General features: G+C 45.9%; 3 protein-coding genes across 5 annotated transcripts in view; 2 read left to right on the forward strand and 1 right to left on the reverse strand.

Moving 5' to 3' along the window:
- Positions 1-23,677, forward strand: part of LOC104668434 (HLA class I histocompatibility antigen, A-30 alpha chain) — a 329,434-nt gene that overhangs the window by 197,771 nt on the left and 107,986 nt on the right. The window lies entirely within an intron of this gene.
- TRIM10 (tripartite motif containing 10) lies at positions 2,796-12,024 on the reverse strand. 2 transcript variants are annotated; one of them, XM_030928088.1, is made up of 8 exons: positions 11,199-12,024; positions 9,919-10,014; positions 9,169-9,399; positions 8,137-8,159; positions 7,708-7,823; positions 6,501-6,533; positions 5,152-5,327; positions 2,802-4,612 (listed from the first exon to the last, which is right to left on the reverse strand). In XM_030928088.1, the coding sequence occupies exons 1-8, from the start codon at positions 11,625-11,627 to the stop codon at positions 4,529-4,531; spliced, it is 1,188 nt and encodes a 395-aa protein (XP_030783948.1). In that variant the 5' UTR covers positions 11,628-12,024; the 3' UTR covers positions 2,802-4,528. The 2 variants fall into 2 exon arrangements, with proteins under 2 accessions (XP_030783947.1, XP_030783948.1); XM_030928087.1 differs by having other exon boundaries at positions 2,796-5,327.
- TRIM15 (tripartite motif containing 15) lies at positions 14,171-23,325 on the forward strand. Its single transcript, XM_010368172.2, has 7 exons — positions 14,171-14,733; positions 17,856-17,951; positions 18,969-19,199; positions 19,911-19,933; positions 21,167-21,282; positions 21,642-21,674; positions 22,481-23,325. Exons 1-7 carry the CDS (start codon positions 14,353-14,355, stop codon positions 22,996-22,998), a joined length of 1,398 nt encoding a protein of 465 aa, XP_010366474.1. The 5' UTR covers positions 14,171-14,352; the 3' UTR covers positions 22,999-23,325.

The following is a 23,677-nucleotide window of genomic DNA, read 5'->3' on the forward strand; positions in this document are numbered from 1 at the left end:
GCATCATACTCTGTGTCCTCATGTCTAGAACAGAGTCTGGCTCATAATTGGTGTCCAGTAACATTTTAAATGTATGTATAAATGAATTAATAAGAAAGCATAAAGGCTCTTCTCAATCCTCTGATTAAAAGGAGCCATCAATTACCTTTTGCTCAGTATTTATTGAGCCCTTGCCAAAGTAGTCAATACCATACTGAGAGGTATAAGGAATAAAACATGGCCACAAGAATAAAACAAGCCACGTGGTGGTGCAAAGAGTGAAAGCTACAGAGTCAGACTTGAGTTTAGGTCTGGGTCCTGACACCTAAAGCCTCTGTAACCTTGGGCAAATTACTTAGCCTCTCTGAACCTCTGTACTCACCCCTCTAAAATAAGGGTAATGGTATCTGTGACCTGGGATTGCTGTCAGAATTAAATACATGCTGGGTGTCTGCTAAAGTGTCTAAAACGTAAACATTCAGGTATGTTCATTTCATCTTTTTTTTTTTTTTTGGTGTATTCTGGCTTTCTTTTTATTTTTTATTATACTTTAAGTTCTAGAGTACATGTGCACAACATGCATGTTTGTTACATATGTGTACATGTGTCATGTTGGTGTGCTGCACCCATTAACTTGTCATTTACATTAGGTATTTCTCCTAATGCTATCCCTCCCCCCTCCCCCTACCCCACGACAGGCCCCGGTGTGTGATGTTCCCCACCCTGTGTGTGTCCAAGTGTTCTCATTGTTCAATTCCCATCAGTGAGTGAGAACATGCGGTGTTTGGTTTTCTGTCCTTGCGATAGCTGGCTGAGAATGATGGTTTACAGCTTCATCGATGTCCCTACAAAGGACATGAACTCATCCTTTTTCATTTCATCTTTTTTTTTAAAAAGCCACTTCCCCTTTTGAAATGAAGTATGGAATGATAAAAAAAATTCAAATAAATTCCACTTCCCCATCCAGAAGTTTATAATTTAGCTGTGGAGCTATGACTAAACACACACAGAATAAGAAGAGAGTGTGTAACTGCACTGAATTAGGAATCACAGGGGCTAAGTGCTCTGGGAATTCAGAGGAAAGACACAGAGAGGCTGGAAAAGTCAGAGTAGGTTTTGTGGGGGAGGTGGGGATTGGACAAGTGGGAGAGGAAGGTGAGAACATTCTAGGTCATGGTAACCACATGAATGAAAGCGTAGAGGTAGGAAAAAGCCACAGCACCTTTGTAGGAGTGTGAGGAAACCGACCTGGTTAGGCTGGAATGTTCAGGAATGGGGAAGACCAGAAGTCAGCAGACTAAATGGATGACACCAAGACATAGTGAGGTTTCTGAGTCAGGAATGAAGGGAGAAGTGGTGTCTAAGGAAAGCCAGTCTGGATCGTTTGCACAAGAAGTACTGGGGCAGAGAGTTGGGGGTTGGAAGGAGAGGGGAGGAGAAAGAGCCTAGTGTAGATGTTCAGAAAATAGGTATAGTTATTTGGCGTGAAGCTGCAGATCTCAGAGAAACATAAGATCCCAAATCTAAGAGCAAGACATTAGCCAAGGAAAGAACACCCCTGAAGGTGACAGCTAGCAATTCCTGCATCCCAGATGGAGTTAATGTCACCAAGAGAACTTGTACCAGGAGTGGGAGGAGACTGACAGCCCCCAGGGTCTCTCCACAGGATAGAAGTCAGTTATACTGAAGATGCCTTCCAGGCCCCCCTTGGTCCCTTCTGACGTGACTGCAGATGATCGGGCCGGGGTGGGAGTCTGAACACCAGATAATTGGCCAAACAAGTCTATGAGGTCACCTGTCAAAGAAGACCTTATCAAAGAGGGACAATAGTAATTAACTGAAACCATCAGGTCCTCTTGGAGATTCAGAAGGGATCCTTGATGAATGTGTCATTAGTTGGCAAGAAGAGCAGACACAGAGAGAATCAGAACTGCATGTGCAGCCACGATGTATTGGAACAGGTGTCCACAACCCATGCTACTGAGAGCTGCAGGAAGATCCAGTCTTCACGTTTCTTTGAACTTCGAGCCCACTTCTTACCGGTAGGTCCTGGGCATACAACATACCAATGGTCATGAGCAGAGACTCAGGAGCCGAACCACAAGAATTCAAATGCTGGCTCTGCTACTCACTATCGGCTGATTTGAGACCAGCTGCTCAGCCTCCACATGTCTCAGTTCTGTTATGTACAAGATGGGCATATTAATAACAGCATCTACCTCCCAGGGTTGTTGTGAGGATTAAATGAGTTGATATATACAAATATTTATTATGGTGTTTGGCCAAAATGAGTTCTATGTGTGTTATTGTTATCAACATTTTTGGAATCTCTAGTTCTTCCTACACAACAAGTGGTGACCCCACCAACTCACTCACCCCTGACATAGCTTCTCACGAGGACTGGCTCATGTTGGAAAATCCCATTTTCCTTATTTCTGCTCTTATAATAAACTTACCTATTATTTGAACTAACTTGAGTGGGTCTCACTTCTTTGCAGTAGAAAAGGTTGCTACCATGTAAGCTGTGAAAAATGAGATGTAAACTGTGGATGTTACAAGTGTGCAACAGTCTTTCAGAATCGGAAAGGGCAGCTGGGACTCTGGGGCCTCTAGACTTGAGCACTTCCTGGGGAGGGAACCCAGAGTCCCACTTCCGGCCAGCAGAGCAAGGAGGTTCATTAAGCTGCCTTATCTTGAAGTTACCAGGTTTTAGGATCTATCCACTTCCCTTGTGCTGACTCTGTACTCTGAAAGCAAGTAAACTTCAAGTAAAATTACCCTAAGGGAGAAGCAGGTACTGACAGACCAACATGATCGTTTTCACTTATGAGCAGTTTTATTTCTCAGTGTAAGACATATAAATTGTTTTCACTGACATATGACTATTAAAAGAAAAATCAAATAATTTAAAAAGAAGAAATATAAATTGTATTTCTGAATCCAAGTCACTTGTGGGGGTGTAGCCAGCATTAAAATAATCACCAGGACCCATGCAGGCATCTCTCTCTGAATGAGGCAGCGCAGCACAGCAGTTAAGAGCTCCTGGGTCAGACACGGATGAACTGGTTGCATGATCTTGGCTAGTTAGCAAGATAAAGTGACACAAGGTGTGTAAAGCTCCCCAACAGCAAGCCAGGATCTTCATACACATACATTTTAGAGGATAATAGTCCTTTCAAAAGACATGGCTAAAGCCAATAAAAATAAACAGAAAAATAGGATCTACTTTTGAGTGGAATCACAGGTTTGGGTGTTTTGGATATGTTTTATCATTATATAGGCACTTGTGTGTGTCTACATTTTTTTGAATATACAACATTTTAATGAGATACTGCACACTTCCAGGGAAAGCAATTCAATCTCTAATCCCTGGCTTCTGATCTCCCCCTCTTTTCTACCTGCTGAGCTAAGGATGAACAATAGAACTTCTCAATTGAATTCTAAGCTTGGGCCTAAGCACGCTGTGCCTTCTGCCTTAGAGACTGCAGCCTGGATGGCTCCCCTCCTCCCAGGACACCCAGTAGGGAGATGACAGAGCATTGTAGTTTACATCTGAGCAGAGTAAACAGAGATGATGTTGAAGAGTCTGTCAGTGAAGGGCATGATTATGCAAAATGAAATACAATATTGAAAAGAAGTAGAAAATAAAACATGGTCACTCTTCCATCCCATTTCTCAGATGTCACTACTGTAGTCGTAACTAGGGTAGTCTCAAGTCTTTAGGCTAAAGGTCATAGGTCATCCAACTTATGCCCTGGCCTTCTTCTGGAATTCTTTTACCTAGCAATTTCTGAGCCCACAGCTGAGCTATTTGTGACCCATTTGCTTCCACTATCTCATTTCTTGACCTCAGATGGTAATCAACTGATCAGGAAGACAATTTCCCCAGGGGCTGAGTGTGGTTCTTGGGTTATGATTTATGGCTATGCCTTATGTCTGCCTGCACCTTCATCTCAGCCAGAAGCAGCACCACCAGGAGGAAGGAGGCAGTGAGTGGTGCCAGCTGGGGATGGCACACATCTGCCCATGAGGACAATGGAGATGACCCAGTGCTCCATGGGTCACAGCTCATCCAGCCAGTTCTCTGCTGTTTCCTCTTCTTAAGATACTTCTTCCCCTCTTTCCCTATTGACCATAGACATCCTTTAGACCACCCTTTTCAGAAAGCCATCCCCCACTCACCCTCTCCCTCCAGGTTGGGCTACGCCCCTTCCCCTGAGCTCCCATAATGCTGTGGTTGGACCTCCCATAGCACCCACCACACTGTGCTGTAATTTCCTCTTTATGTTTCTCTGTCTTCCCAAGAGCTCTTTCAGATACATAACAGGTTTTTAAAATATATATATTTTCAAGTCACCAGTGGCTACCACATTGCTTGGTTCATAGTTAACACAAAATAAATGGTTCTAGAGAATGTGATTACATCAACTCTAACATTATTGGAAGAAAACAAGATGAAAAGAGGTGAGATGTCTTGTTTAAGTCATACAACTGGTTACAAGGCTTCTTCAAGAACCCAGGTCTTCTGACTTCAAATCCAGTGCTCTGTCTATGCAGCTACTTTTGTGCCTAGCAAGGATGGTGGTGAGGAGAGCTGGCAGCAGCCTGAGTACCCAGGTACCCTGGCCATCCACTGGGCATTGAAGAAAGGGCTTGATCAGTAGATTGAGTGTCCTCTCCTCTATCCCTTACCAACCGGCCCCATCCCATCTTCTAAAGCAGTCATTTCTATTCCAAGTCGTCCAGGTGACTCAGCCAGGGATCAAGTCCACATGGTTCTTGGGTTGATTTGAGTCCTGTACTTAGAGGAGGGTAGGTAACTGCTCCTTCTCAGGAGCTCAGGGAGAAACTGGACCCTCGGCCCCAGAGCCCAAAGAAGGGAATGACCTTCCTAGTGAAGGAGGCAGTGAAGGTGTAGATGGGCTCTCGGGTGGCAGCATTGGTGAAGGTCACCCAGCCCACCTCATAGTCAAGAGACACCCGCACCTGCCAGGGCTGCTCCTTCAGGGTCAGCCGTGTGGGGAAGGAGCCCAAAGCCGAGACGAAGCCCCAGGCCAGCCTCACAGCCCACACGCCCTCCTCTGGCCGCAGTCGAAGCTCTCCCTTCCGCTGTACATCCTCGCTCACCACGCCCACGGTGCAACTGCCCCCGTGTGCCAGGTCTATACTCACCACCCATGTGTGTCTCCCCCCTGTGATGCCAGTGTGGGCCAGAACACAGGTGGCCCGGTCAAAACGCTGGGGATTGTCTGGCGAGTTCTGCCATTTGTAGGAGAACTGAGCCCGCTGGCGGTCCTCAGACAAGAGGAGCTTGGGGTGGGAAGTCTGAGGGTCTAGAGAAATGTGAGCTGTGGGGATAACCAAAAGGGACAGATGTCAGCAGACATGCTATCACCTCCAAGGAAGGCCTAGAAACTCCCCCTGGGCCCTACCTGTTAGTGTTATTATTACCAAAAACAGGTCTAGTGCCTACATGGACCAACAGTGTGGCATCACCTGGGAACTTGTTTGAAATACACTCTCAGAATCTGCATCCTAACAAGATGCCCAGGTGATTCGTGCACATGTAAAGCCTGAAAAGCCTGCCTCAGAGATGTGAAAGCTCTCGTTTAGTTCCATGTGGTCCTTGGGAAAGTTCTTCTGTTCATCGCAAATTGGTTAGCTTCCAAAGCTGTGTGTGCCAGCTCGGATCTCCTGGGGCCAATACACCACATTCTCCCCTCCTCCCGTCTCTATCCCGGAGTGCAGAGACATTTCCCCCTTCAGTCCAAACTGTATGATTCCTCCCTGCTTTCCTCCCAGGGCACTGGTGACTCATTTATAGTCTTCCCTCCTGGCAGGCTCTCTGGCTCACGCCTGGGTTATTCACTCTGCCTCAGTAATTCTGAAATTGTCAGAGTCTGAGGATCACTTTCTAACACCAAAAGCTGCTGCAGAGCTTTGCATTTTGTTACTTTTAGTATTCATAAATTGAGAAGCTTCCATAAATTTAGGCCCATCCATGGGTTAGAGAACCCCCTCCAACAACTCCGTGACTCCCAGGTTCTTAGGCTGGTTGATTGAGAAACGACAGCCTTGAAGGGGTCTCTTCTGTTCATTTCTTTCCCACCCATAGGCCACCCTCCTTCTGTCATCTGTGAAATGACATCTGAGAGGAAGCAGGGGTTCTTCACAGTTCTAAAGATGTGATTATAAACCCAGATCAAAGTCCCCTTTATCCAGAAAGCATTCCCAAATGGACCTTATCCCATTCTGTGTTAATCTTTCTATCTATTCAACATGTGCAGATCAGGATGTAAGGCTTCTCCTGAGAGCCTTACAAAGAATGTGACACACACCCACACATATATACACACATGTATTCTATACAAGCACATATGTGTATATTTAATATATATGATATGCGTATGTATGCATGGGTGTATATTATGACTATTGTAGTGCTCAGATAGAATCCTGCAAAATTGTCTCTCCTTTTCAAGGACTTCTCATTCTCTCCTATCCTGACATAGGCTGCTTACCTGGCTCATAGTCCAACTCAAAGTGTAGTTTTTCTGTAAAGAAAATAAACCAGGATGAGATTTTATTAGTCTTACAAAACCATCAGACACTTAATGATGAGGAAACTGAGGCCCAGAAGAGGGAAGGGACAACAAGAAGAATGGAAGCTGGAATCCTCCAGGCCAGGGGCTCCAAGCATCAGAATCATCTGGAGCGCTTTTGCTAAAACACACCTGTTTCAGATTCAGGTGCTCGGGGGTGAAGCTGAACATCTGTATTTGTGACAAGTTCCTGGGCAATGCTGCTGCTGCTGGGAGCCCCACTGCCCCAGTCCTGAGCAAACAGGGACCATGTCTGCCTTGCTCACCTCTGTACCCACAGAGCTCAGGACATAGTAAATGCTCAAGAAATATCGGCTTAATGAATAGAGAAATGGGTTCATTTATTTAGTATTCCACTTGGAAATAATTTTGGGGAGAGTCAAAGGTCAGCCTTTGATTAGAGTAAAATTTCCTTCACTGCCAGGCCACTGGAAATATTTGCAGGAAATGGACTTATGGGAAAAGTCCTTCTAGGGTGACATCACTGTGGATGAGTCATTTAAAAATTGGTGTCATCATTCATTCTGTCACGATTAGTGAGGAGGTGGTTGGCAGAGAGCCATATCCCATTCTTGACTCTCATTCCAAACCCTCTCCCGCCCCTTACCACCACTCCCTGTTCCGGAAAAGGAAATGGAGCACAGTCCCCGCAGGACCGTCCAACTCTGAGAGCCAGACTAACAGAAGGAAAGTGAGAAGGAGGGAGGGACGGGCCAGCTACCACAGGGTCAAGATAAATACTGTGGCTGGCTATTAATTAACAATGCTCATCATCAAAAACTTATCACGTATTACAAATGTTGCTGTGGGATTTTTTAATTTATTAAGAATGATATACTGTTAATCGTTATCTTTCATATTGCTTAATGACCACCGATCAGATTTGTTGAATTATTTTAAAATCAGTTTAACTTTTTCACCAGAAATATTCACCTTTATTCTCTTTCTTCATCGTTACAGTATCCTAATAGGCAGGTTTTATAAAAATCTGCAAATAAGAAAATCAAGGCACAGGAACGAATAAACCTTGCCAAAGTCACACCTTTCAGCAGTGGAGCGTGGAGTCCACTCCTAAACCCGGGCTTCATGGCCACCTGTGCTCTGTGGAGGCCTGGGGTTCTCTTACCCAGAAACATCTTCATCTCCCTCTGCAGCGGGAGGGCCTGCTGGGGAAAGTCCCGAATCCTCTGGCCCAGCTCTGGGGACACAGCCACTGGTTTCCGGCACTTTCTGGTTTCACATCTAGGGGCACAGAAATGGTTGGGTCTGGGAATTATCATCCTTAATAATGTCTCCAGACTCAGCCGGTCATCTTCTAAAATGGCATGAAGGCGCTAGTTCCTGCAGGCAGACATACTTCCTATGGATGAATCCCACTGCCCATTTTTGGGCATCTTTGGGTACACCTGAGAAGGCATTTGGGTATATAGAGGTTTATACATAAATTTACATTCTTAAGTGAGAATGTTACATACTTGTGTGGCAATAACTAGGCATGCGGTACATGTATGTATATTTATATAGAAAAAGAAAAGAGAGAAACTATATTGCTTACCTTATTAGAGTGCTTCTGATATCCTAGGAGAAAGAGATACCAAGGATTCAGTTTCCAGCTTCTCTTTTCCATTTTTCTTTTCTTTCTTTCTTTTTTAAATTTTTATTTTATTTATTTATTTTTTGTTTGTTTGTTTGTTTGAGAAAGGGTCTCACTCCGGTGCCCAGGCTGGAATACAGTGGCGTGATCACGGCTCACTGCAGCCTCAACCTCCTGGGCTCAAGGGATCCTCCCACCTCAGCATCCTAAGTAGCTGGGACTACAAGGGTGTGCCACCATGCCTGGCTAATTTTTTTTTTTTTTTTTTTTTTTTTTTGTAGAGACAGAATTTTGTTATGTTGCCCAGGTTCCTCCTACTTTTCTTATGACTGGAAAATACAAAATATATTTCTAGCCCTGGACAGGAAAAGGATACCAGATGTGTAGAGTCACAGAGCATTGGGACTCACCCACCTCTGGGGATCGGAGCCCAAAGCCTTTATTTTTTAGATAAAGATGATGAGGTGACCTTCCCCTGCTCATTAGAGGCAAAGTACGTCTCATACCAAGGTCTCCTGTTTCTCAGTCTGAGGGCATCCTTCTAAGTCATGCTGCCTTTCCTATACCTTGTGGGGACCCCAGTAACTCTCCTCCAGTGTGAGGAAGTGAAATAGACCAGCACAAACTTCCTGACTGGTGGATGGTGACATGTAGGCTATAGAGAATGGTTTGCAATGTGCTTAATACTTTTCAAAGTGTTACTTTCACTTCCATCTCACTGTTGGATCCTCACAAAAGCCCTGTGAAATATTTAAGGGAAGTATCCTCCCTTTTTGGCAGATGGTGGGATGGAGAGGTGGAGACCAGAGAGCAAAAAGTAACCAGGGAACTCTTGGAAAAGCATGAACCAGAATTGAGACCTTCTGGTCCTCTGACCCACCTCCCATCTGGGATACAGAGATGTGTGAGTCAGGGAGACATGACTTAGGCAAGGCAAAGATACAAGAGTCACAGGACAGCACAGGTGGGGCAGGGTTCAGGTTCAAGCCTCACCGTCAGGAGCTCCCTTGCTGGCCTCTCATTCTTCTCCTCCAGTTCTTCAATAAGAGCACTAAACCGGCAGATCTCTCCAGCAACCAGAAAATCAAATTCATCCTGTTGCTTCAAGATGTCTCCATCCAGGCTCTCCAATTGTGCTAAGAGGATGCTCTGCTGTTCCTCTAGAAACTTCCTCAGGTGTGCGAACTCAGAAATCACCTGTTGTCTCTTGGTGGACACCTGAGTCTGAGGGGGCAGGAGGAGAGCCCAAGAGAAAGTTTGCTTCCTTCTTCTCCCTCTGCTCCTCTTCCTCCTACCCTGTCCCCAGGTAGATCTGGAACTGCGTCATGGTTTCCTTTTCACCTGTCATCCCACTTCAAGGGGCAAGACTCACAGTGCTGTCTCAGCACCATCTGCTGCAGCTTCTAAAAGGGGTAGGGCTTAGAGGAGGTATAGGAGGAGGTGGTGGGGACACCCTACCTCCTGTCTTGTATGAAAAGCACATTATGTGCACAGCCCTGAGCTACTTGTCACAGTCTCATTTAATACTTACAGTAATTCAATGAGATCATGATGATTTTTACTCTCCATTTTACAGATAAGTAAACTGAAGTTGGAGAGTTGCTCGAGGTCATAGAGTTAGTGTCAGAGTCAGGATTTAAACTCATAATAACTTCAAAGCCCTATAATCTATGTTGCCTCAGTTTCAGGAAGACATTGGACCCTGAGGAAGGGGAGGAACCTGGGGAGGGGGTGATGACTTACCAGGAGGACTTGCATCCTTTTATTTTCTCTTGACTGGATTTCTTGAATCTCCTCTCTCTCTTTTCTTAGACATTTAAGACACTTATGTATTTGTTCCTGAGGAGAAGGAACATAAAATACTCAAGATGGATATCGATTTGTTCAGGGTTGTCTTGTCATCTGACCCTCTGCCTCCAGGAATGAAATGGCCCCAGGAGAGGAGTCTCTTCCTTAGCTGACAATCCCCGAGCCTTCACCGCCCTGACAGCTTAGTCCCTTTAGGTCTTGTTCCTCTTGATTTGTCTCCAAGACTTTGGGTCAGGACTTTCCCCTTTATCCTGTGCCACTAGAGGCTGTGACTTGGTTTTCCCACTTGAGTCTTTCTTCAGGTTAAATATTCTATCATGTTTTGCTTCGGGTAAGTGGTATCTGGGGTCTGTCCTGAGTTTGATATGCCCTGCACCGAAATCATTCCAGTTTCCGACACATCCCAAAGGAACATGTGTAAATAATAACCCTCCCTTGTTACTGGAATCAATTATCTGTGTATGACTCCAAAGGGGAGAAGAAACTTGGGTAATGTAAAAATGATTGATAAATTGTTTTCAAAATTATTTGCTCCAGAATAGAGTTAGGAACAGGTACACACACATTATAAATACGTGTATTCAAAGATAAATTAGAATTCTCACTATCAGTTGCTAATTAACTAATTAAGACATCCACACACAGACTTGTACTAAAACACAATTCATAAACACAATGCATAAACAACTAAAACTAGCACACACTCATTTAATGACAGATAAAATGTCATGCCACATATATTTACCCAACCTGAATATATGTAAACATGAATTTTTCACAAACAGGAGCTCTGAGTTACACCCACACACTCAAATACATACATACTCAGACTCCCACACAAACACACCAGACACACTTCTAAACATGCAAATGTTAACACATATACACACTGTTTGTACAACCATTCCCTCAGATACAAACTTCAGACACACCTGATCCATGGCACAGACATACACACTCATGTTTTGGTCACTCATTCATTCAACAAGTATTTGTTGAACTCCCATTATCTGCTGGCCACAAGTGAACACAGAACACACTCAAAAAAACATAAAACATAAACATAATTTTCCATGCCTGGGTCTATTGCCTGGGTGATCATGTAAGTAAGGAGAAAGAATTTGGCCTCCGGGTGGCCTAAATAATCCACAACTCTGCTGTTTCTCTTAGTCCTATCCAGTCCACCCTGGGATCCCCCAGTTCCCCTTTCCTACCCTATAGGGAGCCGCCGCATCCTCCAGGAAGCGCATGGTGTGGGCAGCGTGCTCTCCAGCCGCCCGGCACACCACGCACAACTGCATCTCATCATCCTCACAGAAGAAGTAGATCTTCTCTCCGTGCTCCTGGCAGGCATCCTCCTCTCCCAAACCCAGTGTGGACACCAGCTGGAGGCGCTCAATGTTCTCCACCACATTAGCCAGCTGCCAGTTGGGCCGGAAGCTCCCAGGACGGAAGGGTTCTTTGCAGAGTGGGCAAGTAGGGGACTCCTCTAGGTCTGGGCCTGGGATCTCACAGTAGCGAGTAAGGCAGCCCCGGCAGAAGTTGTGGCCGCAGTCAATAGTGACCGGCTCCCTCAGGGTACCCTGGCAGATGGGGCAGTTGACTTCATCTGCCAGGCTGGTCACAGAGGCAGCAGAGGCCATGCTGCTATGGCTTCCTCAAGGCCACCCTCCCTGCTTGGCCATGGGGGAAGGGCTGGGCCACACACTCACACACCCACATGTGCACATGGCTGGACACAGGTACATATTAAATATGCACCAGCACCCATATCATCACACACTTGCATATCTGGCAACCAGGATTCTATTCTGCCAACAGCAGAGATGGGAAATAGCAGAGGAGAGGAAGGAAGAGGGGCTCACAGCATTTCAGAGGTGATCTTAGATGACCATAACCAGGGGCTGGCCATTCCTTTCTGTCCATCCAGATACACTCACAGCAGAAGGAAAGTGGTGATATGTCAGCTGTCCACTGTCAAAAGAAATATTCTTTTGGGGGCAGGTGGGAGACTGGGTCACAGAGTGGAGACGCCACTCCAGCCTTTCCTGCAATATGGCCAGCTGTCTCCAAAGAGATTGGAGATATCAGCCAGCCCAGGGCTTGCCCATCAGCAAGCAGGAGAGTGTGAGGCTCAGATAAGGTCCTTGTGCCAGGGAGTACACTGCACCAGCAACTCAAATGGTGATGCCTCAACTGGCCTGCTGCAAGCCTCAAAAGAGGCTGGAATATTCCCTATGTTGGGGAGGAGAAAGAAAACCAGCAATGGCCAGAATTTATTTACAATGACGGCACATCTTACATTGATATAAGCAATTTAAAAGTATGATCTTATTTTTGTGTCTGCTCTGCAACATCAGTGCTATTAGGATCTCCATTTTATAAATGAGAAAGCTGAGGCCCAGCCAGGTTATTCAGCTTGCCCAAGCCACACAAGTAAGAAGGTGAGTGACCGTAAATAATTTGCTGTCAGATCTATGTCTTCCAAGCAATGCCATTCAACATAAATGCAATGTGAGCCACATATGCAATTTAAAATTTCCTAGTAGCCATATAAAAATAGTCTAAACAGGTGAAAGTAATTTTAATGATGTTTTTTATTTGGTCCTATATTTCCAAAATATTATCATTTCAATATGTGATCCTTATAAAAAGTTATTAATAAGATATTTTACATTTTTTTAATTTGTGCAAAGCCTTTGAAATCCAGTGTGTAGGTCAGGCTGCGGTGACTCATACCTGTAATCCCAGCACTTTGGGAGGCCGAGGTGGGTGGATCAAAAGGTCAGGAGATCGAGACCATCCTGGCTAACATGGTGAAACCCTGTCTCTACTAAAAATACCAGAAAAAATTAGCCGGGCGTGGTGGTGGGCATCTGTAGTCCCAGCTACTCGGGAAGCTGAGGCAGGAGAATGGTGTGAACCCAGGAGGCAGAGTTTACAGTAAGCCGAGATCACACCAATGCACTCCAGCCTAGACAACAGAGCGAGACTCCATCTCAAAAAAAAGAAAAAGAAAAAGAAAAAAAAAAAATCCGGTGTGTATTTTATATATACAGCACGCCGCCATTCAGACCGGCCACATTTCAGTGCTCAGTAGACACGTGTGACTGGTGGCTCCTGTATTGGACAAATTGGCTCCTGGGCTGCACTCGTGGCAGGAAGCGCAGAGATCGGGTGGGAAAGGGAGGAGATAAAGTGATTAGAGTAAAAAGGGAGCAACCACAAGGGTCTAGGCTGATCACCCAGTGGGAGAATGTGGGAAGGCCTGGTTTTATCCACAGATGTGAGTGCGTGGATGGACTGTGGCAGCTGATCTTGGTCCTGGCGTGGGGTGTGGGAGGAGCATAGGGCTTTACTCCAGGAGACTGGGTTCCTCCCTGACATGATACTTTCTAGCCCTGTGACCTCTGGAAAGTCACTTTACATTTGGAAAGTCAGTTTACATCTCTTTCTCTGTAAAATGAAGGTAATAATGTTTGCCTAGAGGGTTATTAAAATTGAATGTAGTGATATAAAAATACTAAACCCTAGATAAATGTGGCTGAAACTGTTTATCTTTTTGACTAATCATTTTCTAACGTGTATCAACATAAATCATTTGCATTACGGTTTCTTGCCTTCTCCCTGCTACAGTAAAAAATAAATAAATAAATAAATAAATAAGATCGTCCAGTGTTACCCGAATCGCTGCGGGGACTGTTGTGCCAGGTGGCGGGGGATTTGGGACCGTAGGAGGGGCCACCATGGGCAGATGTGGTGAGGGAGGAAAGGGGAGAAGAGGGGTCCCGATGAGCAATCCTTACACCCGACCCGCAGTGTGGAAACAGCGTCCCGCCCACACACTTCCCACAGAGTCTCCCGAAGTCCACACCTCTCACTCCAGACTGGACTTTGATGCTGTGGGCACGCCTCAAAGCTAGAAGTTTATGGCACCCACCTGCTCAATCTGACAGGAAGCGTCTGCTACCCAGTTCTCCCCAGCCACTGTGGTCTAGAGATTCCAGGAAACCCCAGTTCCCTGTGACCTCATGGTGTGTTCTGTTCTCCACCCTAGTGACCAGAAGGAGCCAGGAGTAAAGAACTGGTTTACTTAGCCGCCACTGGGAAATTCTGGGTAATTCAAGACGCCCTGGAATTTGGACCCACTCCGCTGATAGGTGGTGGCCAGGGTTCTAGGGAGCACAAGAGGCGGAGCCAGGTGGCTTCCTGTGCTGGCGTTCCTGTCTCTCTCTCCTCTCTCTCTCTCTCTCTGCCTTGCAGCCCTTTACCTCTGCGATTCGTGTAAGTGTGACTCGATTTCAGCGAAAGGGAATTCGCGTGGTCTGAGAAGGAGGCCGGAGTGGACGGGCTGGGGAAGGCACCGTGATGCCCTCAACCCCGTCCCTGAAGGTGGTCCACGAGCTGCCCGCCTGTACCTTCTGTGTGGGGCCGCTGGAGGATGCGGTGACCGCTCCCTGTGGACACACCTTCTGCCGGCTCTGCCTCCCCACGCTCTCCCAGATGGGGGCCCAGTCCTCGGGCAAGATCCTGCTCTGCCCGCTCTGCCAAGAGGAGGAGCAGGCAGAGACTCCCATAGCCCCTGTGCCCCTGGGCCCGCTGGGAGAGACTTACTGCGAGGAGCATGGGGAGAAGATCTACTTCTTCTGTGAGAACGACGCCGAGTTCCTCTGTGTGTTCTGCAGAGAAGGTCCCACCCATCAGGCGCACACCGTGGGATTCCTGGACGAAGCCATTCAGCCCTACCGGGTAAGAAGTGTGACTTTACCTAGGGCCTATTTGGGGCAGGATGATGTCCTGTTACGATGGGAGGAAATCAGGTGGGGATCTGGATGAAAGACCTGGCTTCCACATCAGGGAACCCTAAGGTTATAGGGACTTTCCAGGCATTCCCAGCCTGAAGGCAGATAGGCTCCACTTGGATGTGTACTAGTTCCTGGTCTGGGGGGAACTTCAGCTCCAGCTCTCAGAGGACACCTCAGAGATGGAGTGCAAAGAACTGTAGCCTTGGCTTCACTCACTATGGAAAGAAAGCTGCAGTGCAAGTGGAATCTTCTGCAGATTATGGGCAGGGTGAGTTTGTTCTCCCAGGATCTAGACTGGAAATGGGATTTCTAGGGCCCTGACTGCCAGGGCACAGAGGGGAGGGAGGAGCTGGGGAACCTGCTAGCACTGCTCTCCTTCTTGAGAAAGGGAGGGCGGCAGTCATCCAGAATTGTGAGAATTTCCCATCTGATCTTGGGGCATTTTCCCGTCAGCCTCTCAGATCTCTCTCTTGTCAACCAGTCACCAGGTCTGGAAGTGGTTTCCTTAGAAACATCTCCCAAATCTTTAATTCTGCCTTATCCTGTCAGCCAGGTTCTCCCTATCTCTTGCCCAGACTTTGCAGTCTCAACTGCATTCCCTGTCTCCATTCCCACCCTTTCCAGTCACCTTCCAATCCGCTGGGAGACAGATCCTCGTAAAACACAAAGTCACTCCTCTGCTCAAAATCCTCCCATGTATCCCTAGTGCCCAAAGAAAGTCCAGTGTCTTTAGCAAGACATTCAAGGCCCTTTGTAGTTGGGATCCTTCCTCCCCGTCCTGCCTCATCGCTCAGCCACCCTCCTCAAGGCACCATATGTCTAGCCAGACTGAGCTGCGTTTGCTGTTATTTTCCTGAACTGTCTTATTCATTCCTGCTTCCAGTACTTTTTGAACATAGTCTCTTCCTCCTAGAATACTCTTCTCCCCTTCTTCCACCTCTCTCTTTTTAAGTTTACAATTCAGGGCACTAGGTCCTCTTCTTTTATACAAAATTTTTAAGTTATGCTTTAAGTTCTGGGATACATGTGCAGAACATGCAGGTTTGTTACATAGGTATACACGGGCCATGGTGGTTTGCTGCACCCATCAACCCATCATCTACATTAGATAGTTCTCCTAATGCTATCCTTCCCCTAGCCTCCCATGACCTGACAGGCCCTGATGTGTGATGTTCCCCTCCCTGTGTCCATGTGCTCTCATTGTTCAACTCCCACTTACAAGTGAGAACATGTGGTGCTTGGTTTTCTATTCTTGTGTTAGTTTGCTGAGAATGATGGTTTCCAGCTTCATTCATGTCCCCGCAAAGGACATGAACTCATCCTTTTTTATGGCTGCATAGTATTCCATGGTGTATATGTGCCACGTTTTCTTTATCCAGTCTATCATTGATGGGCATTTGGGTCGGTTCCAAGTCTTTGCTATTGTGAACAGTGCTGCAATAAACATACGTATGCATGTGTATTTATAGCAGCATGATTTATAATCCTTTGAGTATATACCCAGTAATGGGATTGCTGGGTCAAATGGTATTTCTGGTTTTAGATCCTTGAGGAGTCACTACACTGTCTTCCACAACGGTTGAACTAATTTACACTCTCACCAATAGTGTAAAAGCATTCTTATTTCTCCACTTCGTCTCCAGAATTTGTTGTTTCCTGACTTTTTAATGATCGCCATTCTAATTGATATGAGATGGTATTTAATTGTGGTTTTGATTTACATTTCTCTAATGACCAGTGATGATGAGCTTTTTTTGTATGTTTGTTGGCCGCATCAATGTCTTCTTTTGAGAAGTATCTGTTCATATCCTTCACCCACTTTTTGATGGGGTTGTTTGTTTTTTTCTTGCAAATTTGTTTAAGTTCTTTGTAGATTCTAGATATTAGCCATTTGTCAGATGGATAGACTTGCAGTTTTTTTTCTCCCATTCTGTAGGCTGCCTGTTCACTCTGATGATAATTTTTTTGCTGTGCAGAAGCTCTTTAGTTTAGATCCCATTTGTCAATTTTGGCTTTTGTTGCCATTGCTTTTGGTGTTTTAGTCATGAAGTCTTTGCCCATGCCTATGTCCTGAATGGTATTGCCTAGGTTTTCTTCTAGGGTTTTTATGGTTTTAGGTCTTATATTTAAGTCTTTAATCCATCTTGAGGTAATTTTTATATCAGGTGTAAGGAAGGAGTCCAGTTTCAGTTTTCTGCGTATGGCTAGCCAGTTTTCGCAACACAATTTATTAAACAGGGAATCCTTTCCACATTGCTTGTTTTTGTCAGGTTTGTCAAAGATTAGATGGTTGTAGATGTATGGAGTTATTTCTGAGGCCCCTATTCTGTTCCATTGGTCTATATGTCTATTTTGGTACCAGTACCATGCTGTTTTGGTTATTATAGCCTTGTAGTATAGTTTGAAGTCAGGTAGCATGATGCCTCCAGCTTTGTTCTTTTTGCTTAGGATTGTCTTGGCTATGTGGGCTTGTTTTTGGTTCCATATGAAATATAAAGTGTTCTTTTCTAATTCTGTGAAGAAAGTCAATGGTAGCTTGATGGGGATAGCATTGAATCGATAAATTACTTTGGGCAATATGGCCATTTTCACAATATTGATTCTTCCTATCCATGAACAGTGGAACGTTTTTTCCGTTTGTTTGTGTCCTCTCTGATTTCCTTGAGCAGTGGTTTGTAGTTCTCCTTGAAGAGGTCCTTCACATCTGTGGGCACTAAGTCCTTTTCTCTCCCTGTCTATTCAACTGGAAATTTATCTTATCTTTCAAGGTGCACTGTAAATGTTATCTGCTTTCCAAACCTTCCCTTAGGCCTACAGGCAGAGCTGTCCTCTGTGTTCCCATCTTACTGTGTGTACCTCTGGACTACTGCATTTATCTATCTGTATTTTAACCACTTGACACTGACATCTTCCTGAGATAGTGATCTCTCTTTAGGTATAAGGACTGGGCCTTTTCCACCTTTGAATCCCTCAGCACTTACCAGTGTGCCCAAGATGCGATAGCTAATAATTGTGAGTTGAATTATTAATTCAGTCACCTCTATACACCCATTCTTCTCTCCATAGGATCGTCTCAGGAGTCGACTGGAAGCTCTGAGCATGGAGAGAGATGAGATTGAGGATGTAAAGTGTCGAGAAGACCAGAAGCTTCAAGTGCTGCTGGTACAGTCCACTTCACTGGCTACCTTTTCCTTTGAAGGTTTTCTTAAGAGATTCTGGGGAAACCTGTTGGCTGGTATCTGTTTCCTGGCAAACTGTTCTCATTCACCTTCCTGTGGCTGCACAAAGGCATTTGGGATCTCAGACCATGGGCACTAGAAGTGGTTCTGATGCCTTGCAATCCAAGATCCATCTTATATATCACATTTTACAGAGCAGAAAACTGAGGTCCAGAAAAGCAATGCTCCCAAGGCCACATAGCAAAGTGCAATTTCATAATGAACCTGGATTTCTTGACCCTTAATTCATTGTTCTTTCCATCCTAGTCTGTCTGCCTGAACACACCACTTTCAGATGGGAAGCTTGGGGTCAGAAGGTGTATATTAGTGTCTGGATTCTAGTCCTGACCACAGGCTGACCTTGAGGACAGTAGGCTGATGGTGTGGCTACATCTGGGTCCCTCATGCCTCTTTTTTCATGCTATAAAGTTATGGAGGAATCGCAAGTGTGGGGATTTCTAGTACCTTGACCAAGGAGAGAGTGTGGGGACAAAACAACTTCTCCACCATCCCCTCAGCTCTCATCAAACTATGCCCTGTAGTTGGTGATTTCCATGGCTAAAACCAAAATTACACACTCTCCCACTAAGTTGTGTTGACTCATATCACAACTTCCTTTTGCCTCTAAGAAATGACTACAGTCTTCCCCCCTAACTTTAAGAAGGTATAGTAGGGTTAAGATGGTATTGTAGTTGTGGAAATATTTTTGAAAAGTTCAACGTAATTCTGAGAGCATAATGTAGTATTATTATCAGAATCTCTAGCTAAGACAGTAGCACAGTCCTCATCACTTGTAAGTTCATCCTGAGACCTATCTACTTCTAGGTGTATTAGTAAATAGAATAAGTTTTGGAACTAGTTACTCTCTATCCCTGTTAATCAAGAACAAATATATAGATGATCATCCTGGAAGCTATCTCTGAGCCCCTTCCTAATCATGTCTACTTTTTATCCCTTGCAGACTCAGATTGAAAACAAGAAGCATCAGGTAGAAGCAGCTTTTGAGAGGCTGCAGCAGGAGCTGGAGCAACAGCGGTGTCTCCTGCTGGCCAGGCTGCAGGAGCTGGAACAGCAGATTTGGAAGGAGAGGGATGAATATATCACAAAGGTCTCTGAGGAAGTCACCCGGCTTGGAGCCCAGGTCAGGGAGCTGGAGGAGAAGTGTCAGCAGCCAGCAAGTGAGCTTCTACAAGTGAGAGACACCTCATTACTTCATGTGATACGAGAGGGACTCCATGGGGAAGTGGGTGGGCACCATGCTGTGGGCTGGAGAGAAGCAGGAAAGGGAAGTGGAGAGAGGTTAAGGGAGTGCAGACCCAGAGGGGCTGGAGAATTGCCCAAGTCATACACTGTGGTCATGTTAAGGGCTTTAGGGTCAGACAGTCTTGGATTTGAATGTTGGCTCTTCTAATCGTGTGACTTGACTGAGTCTCTTAACCTCTCTAAGCATGGGGAAAATAATAGCACCTCCCTCATAAAGTTGTTGCAGAATTATAAGAAACAATCCATGTAAAATGCTTGGCATGGTTACTGGTACACAGAAAGAACTCAATAACTGGTGTCTGCTGTGGTTGTGAATATGTGATCCTGGTTCATATCAGGTCCAGCTGATAAATGAAGACAGGCCCCTGCTCTCCACCACCTCCTAATCATTGCAGACACAACCCACCCCCACGATAAGGCTGAAACAGGGAAACCAGCACAAATGAACTGACTACAGAGACCCAAATTAGTAAGAAAACATGGTGTTAAAGAACAATCTAATGAGTAGGTAATTAAACAGGACAACTCTCTGCAGAAGGACAGTTTTGAGCTCATATTTTAAGGAAAAAAAGGATGTACAGAATCCCTGACAGGAAGGACTTATGGAAACTAAAGGTATGTTCTTGTCTTTCTTTTGTAGGACGTCAGAGTCAACCAGAGCAGGTAGGGCCCACTTCCCCAGTCCTGCCTCCTTTTACTCAACATCAAGACTGAAGGCGAAGGGGCAGGGTCACTTACTGTCACCCACTTACTTCCCCTCTTCCAGGAAAGCAAAGGCACTCTGGCAGACACATTGTCTCATTCAACCATCCACAAACAGTCCAAACTCACTAAAGATTTGCGTTCTAAAGGTTCATTTTTAAATTGGTTGGTATTGGGGACACATTTTTCCCCTAGAAGTGAAGTTATAAATAATAATCATGTTTTTAGGTTGATACAGGAACATTTATTTAATCTATGAAATTATTAGTACTTGAGTCAGTATCTAACACCATTTAAAATGTAATTCAAAGGAGGAATACTTTCTGTAGACTGTGAGAAGCATGGAGACCGGGAATACCAACCTGTTCTTTCATTCATTCATTTTTTACACACATCTCTGGTTTCCTTCAGGATTTTCTAATGCTACTGTAAAAGGACAGCCACCAGGAGCCAGAGGCATTGTAAATGCATGGCGTTTTCCTTTCCTTTCTGCTATAAGCATTAGTAGTCTGCACTGAGATGAGGAGAGGTGTAGTGACTAGGGAATACTTGTCACGTGCTTTGTGCCTATTTACATGCAGGGAAGATAAACCCAGGGTCCATGAATCAGGAAGTGTCTCCAAACATGCTTTTCAAAGAGCATTAGAGGTTTAGATCTAGAAGGGCTTGGGGATCTTCCAGTCTGATGAAGAAACTCAGACGCGGGGGGTGAAGAGGTAGCGCAGCAAGTCTCTAATGAGGACTGAGCTGGGACCAGAATCAGGAGTTTTTTTCATTGCAATATGTATTTTCGTTTATCCTTTTTTTCTTCCCTTCTAGCCTCTTTTCCTTTACAAATAGCAGCATACACAAGGGTAGTTTAAGGCTGTTTCCAAATGGTACCCTGTTGCCCTCTAGAGGTCAAAAGGGGTAATGATCTCTGTCCCTCGGCCCCGACAGACCCAAACATTCTCCTAAAGGGGCCTACCTCCAATTCTTGAGAAGTAATTATCGTTAGTTCCTCTTAGGTTTAACTGAAATGCCTACTACTTTAGTAACTACACATTTCCAGCAAAAGTAAAGAAACGATACTCAATCTGATTATTCACCACAGACGCCAAGATCATTCTTCAGTCTGATTTTAGCCTCACTTGGTCTCACCCAAACATTTGTTTTTGGAATTTGGACCTAACTGGTTACCAAACCTGTCTGCAGGTGTGAGATGAAGACTTTTGTGAGTCCTGAGGCCATCTCTCCTGACCTTGTCAAGAAGATCCGTGATTTCCACAGGAAAATACTCACCCTCCCAGAGATGATGAGGATGTTCTCAGGTAAAGGGGAAGGGGCCGCAGTTTTCCCCAGTCCCGTTAGCTGCCCTCCTGCCTTCCACCCATCTCCATCCTTCTCTGCCCTCGAAACCCGGCTCAAGACCTCTTCCCTCCCCAGAGCCTTCCCTTAGTGATCTCAATTAATTCAGGGGACCATTCCCAGAGCATCTCCTCCACTCCCTAAGGACAGGTGCGGGACTGAGATGCCAGGAGGGTGAGGACCACTTCTCCTCCACTAGACCACAGCAGAAGCCAAGGCTTCTGTTCTCATCTTCACATTGTACTCAAGACACCTTGCCCCTGGGGGTGCCTATAAGAAGTAATAAGTCACAGATCTCTCTTTCTATTTCTGCTTCCCTCAGAAAACTTGGCGCATCATCTGGAAACAGATTCAGGTAAACAGCTTGGGACTTGGGGAGTCATTCTTCCATTCACCCATTCAATCCATGGCAGCAAACAGAGCAATAAAATGCATGAATTCTGGAGCTTCATTGCTTGAGTTCTCTGAGACACTGGGCAAGTTATTAAGCCTCTGTCCCACAATATTTTCTTCATCAGTAAAATGAAAAAAAAAAAAAAAGAAAAAGGTACTGTACCTGTCCCATAAGTAGCTGTGAGGACTAAATGAATTAACACATGCAGAGAGCTTGGTGTATTACCTGACTCATAGTAAGTGCTCAATTAATGTCATCTACTTGTATAGATATTACTGGTTGAAAAATACTTATCAAGTCCTAGTTTTTTGAGCAGTATTGTGCTGGACTCTTTATTGATTTGAACAAATGTGCAATTTTTTTAAAATCACATATATTTTTAAATTGGTGCTTAATTTAGAAATTGTTTCCATAAGCATCACCTCACTCACTCTGGTATAGATCAGTGCTTTTCAAACTTAATATGCAGAAAGGTCTCCTAGGGATCCTGTTAAAATGCAGATTCTGATTTAGTAGGGTAGGATGGGGCCCAATATTCTGCATTTCTAACAAGCTCCCAGGCAATGGGGATGCTGCTGGTCCCTCCCTCTGCACTTTGAGAAGCAAATCCTTACAGCACCACTGGCTGATTAGGTAGAAGGGCGGTTCAGAGCCCAATGGCAGGCTGCCCAATTCCAGTATTCCTTCTGCCTCCCACGCGCGTGGCCTGCTCTAGGAACATCTGTGGTTGCTGCCCGCTGTTGATGTCTGCGCTCTCCTCCCTCTAGGGGTCATCACTCTGGACCCTCAGACCGCCAGCCGGAGCCTGATTCTCTCGGCAGACAGGAAGTCAGTGAGGTACACCCGGCAGAAGAAGAACCTGCCAGACAGCCCTCTGCGCTTCGACGGCCTCCCGGCGGTGCTGGGCTTCCCGGGTTTCTCCTCGGGGCGCCACCGCTGGCAGGTTGACCTGCAGCTCGGCGACGGCGGCGGCTGCATGGTGGGGGTGGCCGAGGAGGGGGTGAGAAGGAAGGGGGAGATGGGCCTTAGCGCCGAGGACGGCTTCTGGGCGGTGATAATCTCGCACCAGCAGTGCTGGGCCAGCACTTCACCGGGCACCGACCTGCAGCTGAGCGAGATCCCGCGCTATGTGGGCGTCACCCTGGACTACGAGGCCGGACGGGTGACCCTCCTCAACGCCCAGACCCAGGAGCCCATCTTCACCTTCGCTGCCTCTTTCTCCGGCAAAGTCTTTCCTTTCTTTGCCGTCTGGAAAAAGGGTTCCTGCCTTACCCTGAAAGGCTGAAGTGGAGCGCGCGAAGGGCGGCGAAGCGGAGACAGCGGCTCCCTGGGATCCAGCTCCGCCCCTGGCCAGCGCGCGGCCCGCGTGAGGCGAAAGGACAGGAGACTTGAGTCTCGAACAGCGGTTGTTTATACTTTATTTATCTTAGGCCCTCAGCTCCCTGACGTCCTGAGCCTCTCCGGGACGCTCCGGCCTTCTCTGCATCTCTGAGTGCAGAACCACAGGCGGGTTCAGCTGTGCCTAGGGCAACAGCCAACCTAGGAGCCAGCGGGCTTTCAGGGAAAAAACAGAGAAAGAGATCTAAAATAAAATGTTTAAACTGTTTCAAAATAATCATCGTGGGAAATCCAGGGTTTTGCTGGACTTGCACTAATTTATACAGTTAACTTCGTACTTTGACACACACCTGAAGATGCCTCCACCTTTGTAAGGCTTAGGGCCTCTTCATCAGCTCTGGGTGGACCCCAGGGCCCCTTCCTTTCCTTCCCCTTCTGGTCATTTCTCTAGACTTGTACAGAGTGCCCTAAGAAAGTGTGACTCACAGACCTCTGGATTCCATATGCCCAATTCGTGCTGATGGGACTGAAGGAAAGGCTTAAATCCAATGGAATATGCCTGTGTTGGCAATTTAGGGCCGAGATGGCTGGAGGGAGTAGAAGCAGAGAGGAAGGGTGATGATCCC

The sequence above is a fragment of the Rhinopithecus roxellana genome, chromosome 4, assembly GCF_007565055.1.
Source record: "Rhinopithecus roxellana isolate Shanxi Qingling chromosome 4, ASM756505v1, whole genome shotgun sequence".
NCBI classification, from domain to species: Eukaryota; Metazoa; Chordata; class Mammalia; order Primates; family Cercopithecidae; genus Rhinopithecus; species Rhinopithecus roxellana.